Source organism: Oncorhynchus gorbuscha, linkage group LG11, assembly GCF_021184085.1.
Source record: "Oncorhynchus gorbuscha isolate QuinsamMale2020 ecotype Even-year linkage group LG11, OgorEven_v1.0, whole genome shotgun sequence".
In the NCBI taxonomy this organism is placed as follows: Eukaryota; Metazoa; Chordata; class Actinopteri; order Salmoniformes; family Salmonidae; genus Oncorhynchus; species Oncorhynchus gorbuscha.
In genome coordinates, this window is record NC_060183.1 from 2,321,001 (window position 1) to 2,331,461 (window position 10,461).

The 10,461-nt window shown below is 48.3% G+C and overlaps 1 protein-coding gene across 1 annotated transcript; it reads left to right on the forward strand.

Annotated features, from left to right (window-relative positions):
• The first annotated feature begins 238 nt into the window (after nt 1-238).
• LOC124048036 (interferon regulatory factor 2-binding protein 2-A-like) lies at nt 239-5,188 on the forward strand. Its single transcript, XM_046368408.1, has 2 exons — nt 239-2,136; nt 3,775-5,188. The coding sequence occupies exons 1-2, from the start codon at nt 1,305-1,307 to the stop codon at nt 4,530-4,532; spliced, it is 1,590 nt and encodes a 529-aa protein (XP_046224364.1). The 5' UTR covers nt 239-1,304; the 3' UTR covers nt 4,533-5,188.
• The last annotated feature ends 5,273 nt before the right edge of the window (nt 5,189-10,461 follow it).

Genomic DNA, 10,461 nt, shown 5'->3' on the forward strand with positions numbered 1-10,461 from the left:
ATATTTAGGTTTATTGAGTGACTGGTGTAGTTGACGGTTCATTAATCATTTATTGCCGTAGCTTACCCACCCACTTACCAATAGTTAACATCAAAATGCATCAGATGTGACGTGATGTTGCAGTGCCTGTTATAACCTACTTGGATAAAGTGGGCTATCCGGTTATGGTCCAATTTCGCAAGTCTGGAAATCCCCACATCTACAGTATAGCGTTTACTGGAACAGCCTGTACGCTGTGCAGAGGACAGAGAGATCACCGCCCTGTTGTTTACTGTAGCCTATACGAAGATCAACGGTTAGTATAGGAATTTGCACACTGAAAGCTGTGAAAATGAAACCCTTTCAACCTTTTGCATGCTCATGAATATTCATGAGTAGAATTAGGCTGCGGTAACGACGAGGCTACGGGTTTGGTATGACGCGGAGCGCCTACGGGATGAAATGTGGACGTGTTACTTTGTTGCAGCTACTGAACGATTGTGCCTAATAGTCGGGATTTAGGGAACATTTTACGCATCGAAAGGGTCTGTCTGTAGTTGCTGTAACCGGGGAAAGGTGATTTCCTATACCACATTACAAACGCATAAAAATATATATATATATTTATTGTGAAAAGAGCCTAAACAGAGTGCAGAATGGTATTTTTTAGACATATCTCTAATGCACAAAACACACTGGCCTCTCTGCCACAATATCTAGCATATTTCGACTCGAATATTCTTTAGAAAAGAGAGGAAAAAAGAGGATATTAATCGTGGATATCTTTTCCGTTTTAACTTGAAGCAGAAGGCAACAACCACACTGTTCCCGTCTCTCCCACCCCCGATCTGGCGGTGGCTGGTTGGTTGTAAACCTTCTTGGCAAAGGTTCAAGTAGTGATTAAATAAAATAAAATAAAAATGGGGGCGACGGAGACTGGCGTGACTGAGCATGCGCCTGAGGGGGCTGCCGTCGAAGAATGAAGTAAATAGAATGTTGTCGGTGCCCGGGCGGTGACGTCACCTCTCCACACCGGGACTGGGCTGAGCGGAGGCTGTAGGCGAGGCAGTAAGAGAGACAGATAGAGGACGCGTCAGTCGTAGTAGTCTAAAAAAACATCCTCCCTGCTGTCATGCACTTCTGTTTGTAACTTAATTGTTTGTTGCTATAGTCAGGAGACCGACGGAGAGGAGTAGAGGACGTATTCTTCTTTTTAAGAGACGGAAGGACCTGTGTCTGATTTCTAAAAAGGACTAGGAGATATCCACACACAGAGACCTGGGTTAGAGAGAGATTTAACGTCGTTTTTCGGTGAAAGGGAAGCTATGTCGTCCGCGACGGTAGCTGCTTCAAGAAGGCAGTCTTGTTATTTATGCGACCTGCCCCGCATGCCCTGGGCTATGATCTGGGATTTTACCGAGTCCATCTGCAGGGGATGTGTCAACTACGAAGGAGCTGACCGGATCGAGTTTGTGATTGAGACAGCCCGGCAGCTGAAGCGGGCTCACGGTTTACAGGAGGGGAGATCTCCGGGGCCCGCTAAACAGCAGCAGCTCTCGGGGAAAGAAATCCATGCTAATCACCACGGGTCTGGAGGAGACAACGGTTCCCGACCACCTCAGCCCCTTGACCGCTACCCCCTCTCCACCTCGGACCGTCCTCCGCGGCTGGGGCCGGAGTACCAGTCTGGGAGACAGGCTAACGGCATTCCGTTACCTAATGGATTTCCTAAACCGGACGATCCACCAGAGCTTAACCGGCAGAGCCCAAACCCGCGCAGGAATAACACGGTTCCCCCTAATCTAGTGCCTTTGGTGAACGGGAACATGTCCTCCGTGCACGCCGTTAACGGCCGACCGATGGGGCACCCGGGGTCAGGTTTGATGGCTGGTAGCCCCAACGGGCACGGCGGTAAGCGCCCGGCCTCGTTCTCCAGCATCGAGCAACACGAGAAGGATAAGCACAGACCGGATAGCCTGACGCCGGAAATAGAGAACCACAAACAAAGGACGGATGACTGGATGAACAAGGGGAAAACGGTCAGGGACTTGATGGCTCTCCATACCTTCGACAACAGGTTCAAGAAGGATCCTGCCTCCATGCAACAGAGGGTGATGGGCTATGAGCAACAACAGAACGCCGCAGGTTCTAAATCAGGTTGGTACTGGCCGGCTGGCTGACTGACTGGATGGATGGATGAATGGCTGGATGGCTGGCTGACTGACTGGCTGAATGGATGAATGGCTGGCTGGCTGGCTGACTGGCTGGCTGGCTGACTGACTGGCTGGATGGATGGATGGATGAATGGCTGGCTGGATGGCTGGCTGGCTGGCTGACTGACTGGATGGATGAATGGCTGGATGGCTGGCTGGCTGGCTGGCTGGCTGGCTGGCTGGCTGGCTGGCTGGCTGACTGACTGGCTGGATGGCTGGCTGGATGGATGGATGAATGGCTGGCTGACTGGCTGGATGGATGAATGGCTGGATTGCTGACTGACTGGATGGATGGATGACTGACTGACTGACTGACTGACTGACTGACTGACTGACTGACTGACTGGCTGGATGGATGGATGACTGGCTGACTGGCTGGATGGATGAATGGCTGGATGACTGGCTGGATGGCTGACTGGCTGGATTGCTGACTGGCTGGCTGGATTGCTGACTGGATGGCTGGCTGGCTGCTGGCTGGCTGGATGGATGGATGGCTGACTGGATGGATGGATGGATGGATGGCTGACTGACTGGATGGATGGATGGATGACTGACTGACTGACTGACTGGCTGGCTGGCTGGCTGGATGGATGGATGAATGGCTGGATGACTGGCTGGATGGCTGACTGGCTGGATTGCTGACTGGCTGGCTGGATTGCTGACTGGATGGCTGGCTGGCTGCTGGCTGCTGGCTGGCTGGATGGATGGATGGCTGGCTGGCTGACTGGCTGACTGGCTGGATGGCTGGCTGGCAGGCTGGATGGCTGGATGGCTGGCTGGCTGGATGGATGGCTGGCTGGCTGGCTGGCTGGCTGGTTGGCTGGCTGGCTGACTGGATGGCTGGCTGGCTGGATGGCTGGCTGGATGGCTGGCTGGCTGGATACTGGATGGCTGGCTGGCTGGATGGCTGGCTGGATGGCTGGCTGGATGGCTGACTGGATGGCTGGCTGGATACTGGATGGCTGACTGGATGGCTGGCTGGATGGCTGGCTGGCTGGCTGGATGGCTGGCTGGCTGGGGTTGTTTTTCCATTAAATGGAGCAGTACAGTAACCTAGCCTGCATACAGCCTAGAGAGAATTCTGCCTGTTAATTAATGAACGTTTTGCAACATACTTATTATACATGATGTATCAGAATATATATATATATATATTATATATAATTATATATATATATATATATAATATATATCATTTTGTCATGACACAAGTCGTGCGGCGCCTGATAAGTGTTTCACGTGTCCACCCTTTAGGCACTGAAGTAGATAGATTACATTTCCATGTCTCATGACACAAACTCAGCCACGAGTCCATTTTAACATGCATATGAGTGCCTTTTTATTTGTGTGTGTGTTTATTTTATGTGTCTTTATTTATCTAGGTTCGCCTGGTTAAATAAAGGTTAATATTTGTTTATTTTTTTTAAATCATAGAAGAATGACTCCTACTACTGAATAATATGATGTTGTTGTTTGTATTATTTAGCATTATGCAACAAGGGAAGTGTTTCTTCTCAGTATTGATCAGCATGTTGTGTCTCTAACTCAGCCTTCTTCACGTTTAACCCTTTCCTTCCTCCAGACAGGGGAAAACACCCGCGGACCATGAAGAGGAAAGCATCGCCGGAACCGGAGGGAGAGAGAGAGGGAACCGCCGCCAAGCATAACGGAGAGGACAGACAGCAGTGGTTACCGGGTCCACCGTCTGACCGTGACGGACATAAAATGACCCCGGGACCACCACCAAGCTTCTCCTCCGTCCCCACCATATCCCCCCACTCACGCACCACCCCACCGGAAGCTGCGCAGAACGGCCAGTCCCCCATGGCGGCTCTGATCCTCGCGGCAGACAACGCCGGTGGTGGCGGGAACAGCTCGCCCAAAGACGGGAACCAGGTCCACTCCACCACGCGGCGCAACAGCAGCAGCCCGCTCTCGCCCTCCTCCATGAACCAGAACCGGCGGCTTGGACAGGGAAGAGATGGTACTGGTGGCGCGGGGACAACTCACGTGTCAGGAGGAGGCGTGGACCAAGGGCACGGACCTCAAAGCATTCCGGACCCGTCAGTACCCGGGAGCGTACCCCTCTGCTGCACGCTCTGTCACGAGAGGTTAGAGGACACACACTTTGTTCAGTGTCCGTCGGTTCCCTCGCACAAGTTCTGCTTCCCGTGTTCGCGGCAGAGTATCAAACAACAAGGAGCCACCGGGGAGGTGTACTGTCCCAGCGGGGAGAAGTGCCCGTTGGTCGGCTCTAACGTACCGTGGGCTTTCATGCAAGGAGAAATCGCTACCATCCTTGCAGGAGAAGTCAAAGTAAAAAAAGAGAGGGATACTTGATTTTCATTTTCAACATGGGGAAGGGATTGTTGTGGGGGGGGGGGGGAGTTCAAATACAGCTATATAAATATACAAATACCACATACCTACTGCATACCATCCAAGCAAACTAATGGACTATGTACATAGTGGACCCAAACCGTAGGGACTACTGCACACCATCCAAGCAAACTAATGGACTATGTACATAGTGGACTCAAACCGAAGGGACTACTGTATACTTCAGTAAAACATGACTGTAATGTTTTTAGATTTTTTGGGAATACATTGTGTTTGTATATTTTTGAAGATGAAGGTATGTAATCATAATAAAATAGGACTCTTCTTGGTTGATGTACTTCTAAGTTTACATCTCAAATGGCACCCTATTCCCTATTGCAATGCACTACTTTTTTAACCAGAACCCCCTAGGGGGAAACCCATAGGGCTCTCTGGTCAAGACTAGTGCTTTAGGTAAGGTACAGGGTGGTTGTTTGGGACGTGACCTGTCTGATAGCAGTTCCTTTTCAAAACGTAGAATGTGACTGATGATGACTAGCCTCTCTCTCTCTCTCTGTAAGCGTCCAACTGAAATCATTTAACTGTAATGTGTATATGCGCTTGTTTCAACAAAAAAAATAATTGCCAAAATACAATTTGTGATCTTGTATGAAGAACTAAGTGTCTGAGGTTGCTTTCTTTAAAGGGTTACCGTTGAGAAACCACTTTGTGAAGTGGATAAATAGCACCTTATTCTTATATAAAGTCCCAGAATTTACATTCAAGTGTAATGACGCACTGATCTGGGTTGTCAGTCTGCGCACACCGCTGCCAAACTAGAATTGCAACGCAGCATGTTTTCTGTATTCCGCACAAGGACAAACGTGTTCATACTAAGTCGAGATAACAGAGCAGACAAGTACACATCTCTCTCCCTGACCTCCTACTCTAACTACACCGATCCTCTCAGTAGAGATCTCTCTCTCTGAAATCCTGCTCCAACTACACCGATCCTCTCAGTAGAGATCTCTCTCCCTGACCTCCTACTCTAACTACACCGATCCTCTCAGTAGAGATCTCTCTCTCTCTCTCTCTGAAATCCTGCTCCAACTACACCGATCCTCTCAGTAGAGATCTCTCTCTCTGAAATCCTGCTCCAACTTCAGAGATCCTCTCAGTAGAGATCTCTCTGACATCCTTTTCTAACTATCTTTCAGTTGGTATTTGCTGATAATGCAGCTTGTTTCCTCATATGCCTTGAGCAATGACCTTCTTTTGTGGCGCACGTGCTTGATAATAGCCTAGGCAGTATGTCTGTTCGTCTACAATGCAACCACGTGTCCCAGTTTTGTCGTCTATCTGTGGTCTGATCTGATGTTTGTGTGTTCAGCAGTCAGCAGCACATGGTCTGATATGTCCCCAATGGGACCTTATTTCCTGTAGTGCTCCACCATTGGGTCCTGGTCAAAAGTAGTGTGTTATATAGGGGATATGGTACCATTTGGGATGCAGACATGTACAGTATACGGAGGAAGCATGCAAGTTATTCAGTCAGTCAGTCGGTCAGAGAGAAGGGGGTGGAGTCGGTCAGAGAGAAGGGGGTGGCGTCGGTCAGAGAGAAGGGGTGGAGTCGGTCAGAGAAAGGGGTGGAGTCGGTCAGAGGGGTGGAGTCGGTCAGAGGGGGTGGCGTCGGTCAGAGAGAAGGGGGTGGAGTCGGTCAGAGAGAAGGGGGTGGAGTCGGTCAGAGAGAAGGGGTGGAGTCGGTCAGAGAGAAGGGGGTGGAGTCGGTCAGAGAGAAGGGGGTGGAGTCGGTCAGAGAGAAGGGGGTGGAGTCGGTCTGAGAGAAGGGGGTGGAGTCGATCAGAGAGAAGGGGGTGGAGTCGGTCAGAGAGAAGGGGGTGGAGTAGGTCAGAGAGAAAGGGGTGGAGTCGATCAGAGAGAAGGGGGTGGAGTCGGTCAGAGAGAAGGGGGTGGAGTTGTCTCTCTCTTTCTCTTTTAGCACCCCTGTGGCCTTTTCACTAACCATTGATCATCCTGAGCCCTGCTCAGGGACAAAGATGTGACAGGAAAGACAAAACCAGCTGGACTTCATATCAGTCAAACCGAAAGACCAACCAATCAGCAGAATATTGTCCGTTTCCATGGAACAACAACGGCAAATGAACTGGTTTATTGAGTTGAAAGAAACATGCTAGTCAGGTTGAGTGACAAGTCACATTGAGTTGGCGGTTGAAGAGATACAGCTACATCTCAGAGATCCTTATCTGTAGTCTACAGGGGCGCTACCACTGCTACTACAGTGTGTGTGTGTGTGTGTGTGTGTGTGTGTGTGTGTGTGTGTGTGTGTGTGTGTGTGTGTGTGTGTGTGTGTGTGTGTGTGTGTGTGTGTGTGTGTGTGTGTGTGTGTGTGTGTGTGTGTGTGTGTGTGTGTGTGTGTTTGTATTAGAGGTCGACCGATTATGATTTTTCAACGCCGATACCGATACTGATTATTGGAGGACCAATAAAGCCGATAACGATTAACCGGCCGATTGTTTTTATTTGTAATAATGACAATTACAACAATACTGAATTAACACTTATTTTAACTTAACATAAAACATCAATAAAATCAATTTAGCCTCAAATAAATAATGAAACATGTTCAATTTGGTTTAAATAATGCAAAAACAAAGTGTTGGAGAAGAAAGTAAAAGTGCAATATGTGCCATGTAAGAAAGCTAACGTTTCAGTTCCTTGCTCAGAACATGAGAACATATGAAAGCTGGTGGTTCCTTTTAACATGAGTCTTCAATATTCCCAGGTAAGAAGTTTTAGGTTGTAGTTATTATGGGAATTATAGGACTATTTCTCTCGATACCATTTTGTATTTCATATACCTTTGACTATTGGATGTTCTTATAGGCACTATAGTATTGCCAGTGTAACAGTATAGCTTCCGTCCCCCTCCTCGCTCCTCCCTGGGCTCGAACCAGCAACACATCGACAACAGCCACCCTCGAAGCATCGTTAAACCATCGCTCCACAAAAGCCGCGGCCCTTGCAGCTCAAGGGGAATAACTACTCCAAATCTAAAAGGGAGTGACGTTTGAAACAGTATTAGCGCACACCCAGCTAACTAGCTAGCCATTTCACATTGGTTACACCAGCCATTAGGCTGATAGGCTTGAAGTCATAAACAGCGCTGTGCTTGAGAAGAGCTGCTGGCAAAACGCACAAAAGTGCTGTTTGAATGAATGATTACGGGCCTGCTGCTGCTCAGTCAGACTGCTCTATCAAATCATAGACTTAGTTATAACATAACACACAGAAATACGAGCCTTTGGTCATTAATATGGTCAAATCCGGAAACTATCATTTCGAAAACAAAACGTTTATTATTTCAGTGAAATACGGAACCGTTCGGTATTTTATCTAACGGGTGGCATCCCTAAGTCTAAATAGATTGCACAACCTTCAATGTTATGTCATAATTATGTACAATTCTGGAAAAATAGTTCGCAATGAGCCAAGCGACCCAAACTGTTGCATATAGCCTGACTGCGTGCAATGAACGCAAGAGAAATGACACAATTTCACCTGGTTAATATCGCCTGCTAAACTGGATCAGTGGTCATAACTAGAGATTATGATTGATTGTTTTTTATAAGATACGTTTAATGTTAGCTAGCAATTTATCTTGGCTTCTACTACATTCGCGTAACAGGCAGGCTACTCGTAGAGTGCAATGGTTAGAGGTTGGACTAGTTAACTGTGCGGTTGCAAGATTGGATCCCCTGAGCTGACAATAAGCTGACAAGGTGAAAATCTGTCGTTCTACCCCTGAACAAGGCAGTTAACCCACCGTTCCTAGGTAGTCATTGAAAATAAGAATGTGTTCTTACCCGACTTGCCTAGTTAAATAAAAGCTATAAAAAATCTAAATCAAATAATCGGAAATCGGTGCCCAAAAATACAGATTTCCGATTGTTATGAAAACTTGAAATCGGCCCTAATTAATCGGCCATTCTGATTAATTGGTCGACTTCTAGTTTGTATGTATGTCTCGTTCCTTGGATCAAAAGTCACGTTGTCTTTACAGGCCATGTTCTGACTGGAAAAAGTCAGTTCTGGTAGAGAGGATACAGTAGTCCTTTCCTTTCCTGCAGTCACATGACCTAGTGGCTTCATGGGTGGAATGTTATTCATGTACCATGTTAGAACAAAACCACACACGCACACACACACACACACACACGCACGCACGCACGCACGCACACACACACACACGCACACACGCACACACACACGCACGCACGCACGCACACACACAGCGCGCACGCACGCACGCACGCGCAGGCAAGCGCGCACGCACACACACACACACGCACGCACACACACACACCCGCACACACACATTATATGCAAGGTGGTAGAGGGCAACATTTTGCAGGTATGGCCTGGCTATCTCAGTAATCTGTGTATATTCTATGTTTTAGAACTATTCATCAATGCCATGCTGTGATCACCCATGAATGAGAAAGAGAGAGAAAGTAAGAAGAAGAGGGAGAGAAGGACCGAGAGAGTGAGGAGAGAGATGGAGAAATAGAGAGTGAGAGGGAGAGATAGAGACAAATATAAATGGACAGAGGCGTGCAAAAACAGAATCTGGTCCACATGTCTCTGGTATAGCCTCTGTCTCTCTCTCTCTGCCTTTTTCTCTGCTTCTCTCTCTCTCTCTCCCTCTCTCTGCTCTCTCTCTCTCTCTCTCTCTCTCACTCTCTCTCTCTCTCTCTCTCTCTCTCTCTCTCTCTCTCTCTCTCTCTCTCTCTCTCTCTCTCTCTCTCTCTCTCTCTCTCTCTCTCTCTCTCTCTCTCTCTCTCTCTCTCTCTCTCTCTCTCTCTCTCTCTCTCTCTCTCTCTCTCTCTCTCTCTCTCTCTCTCTCTCTCTCTCTCTCTCTCTCTCTCTCTCTCTCTCTCTCTCTCTCTCTCTCTCTCTCTCTCTCTCTCTCTCTCTCTCTCTCTCTCTCTCTCTCTCTCTCTCTCTCTCTCTCTCTCTCTCTCTCTCTCTCTCTCTCTCTCTCTCTCTCTCTCTCTCTCTCTCTCTCTCTCTCTCTCTCTCTCTCTCTCTCTCTCTCTCTCTCTCTCTCTCTCTCTCTCTCTCTCTCTCTCTCTCTCTCTCTCTCTCTCTCTCTCTCTCTTCTCTCTCTCTCTCTCTCTCTCTCTCTCTCTCTCTCTCTCTCTCTCTCTCTCTCTCTCTCTCTCTCTCTCTCTCTCTCTCTCTCTCTCTCTCTCTCTCTCTCTCTCTCTCTCTCTCTCTCTCTCTCTCTCTCTCTCTCTCTCTCTCTCTCTCTCTCTCTCTCTCTCTCTCTCTCTCTCTCTCTCTGCTCTCTCTCTCTCTCTCTCTCTCTCTCTCTCTCTCTCTCTCTCTCTCTCTTCTCTCTCTCTCTCTTTCTCTCTGCTCTCTCTCTCTCTCTCTGCCTTTTCTCTGCCTTTTCTCTGCCTTTTTCTCTGCTTCTCCCTCTCTCTGCCTTTTCTCTCTCTCTCTCTCTCTCTCTCTCTCTCTCTCTCTCTCTCTCTCTCTCTCTCTCTCTCTCTCTCCTCTCTCTCTCTCTCTGTCTCTGTCTCTCTCTCTCTCTCTCTCTCTCTCTGTCTCTGTCTCTGTCTCTCTCTCTCTCTCTCTCTCTCTGTCTCTGTCTCTGTCTCTCTCTCTCTCTCTCTCTCTCTCTCTCTCTCTCTCTCTCTGTCTCTGTCTCTCTCTCTACTCTCTCTCTCTCTCTCTCTGTCTCTGTCTCTGTCTCTCTCTCTCTCTCTCTCTCTCTCTCTCTCTCTCTCTCTCTCTCTCTCTCTCTCTCTCTCTCTCTCTCTCTCTCTCTCTCTGTCTCTGTCTCTCTCTCTCTCTCTCTCTCTCTCTCTCTCTCTCTCTCTCTCTCTCTCTCTCTCTACTCTCTCTCTGTCTCTGTCTCTCTCTC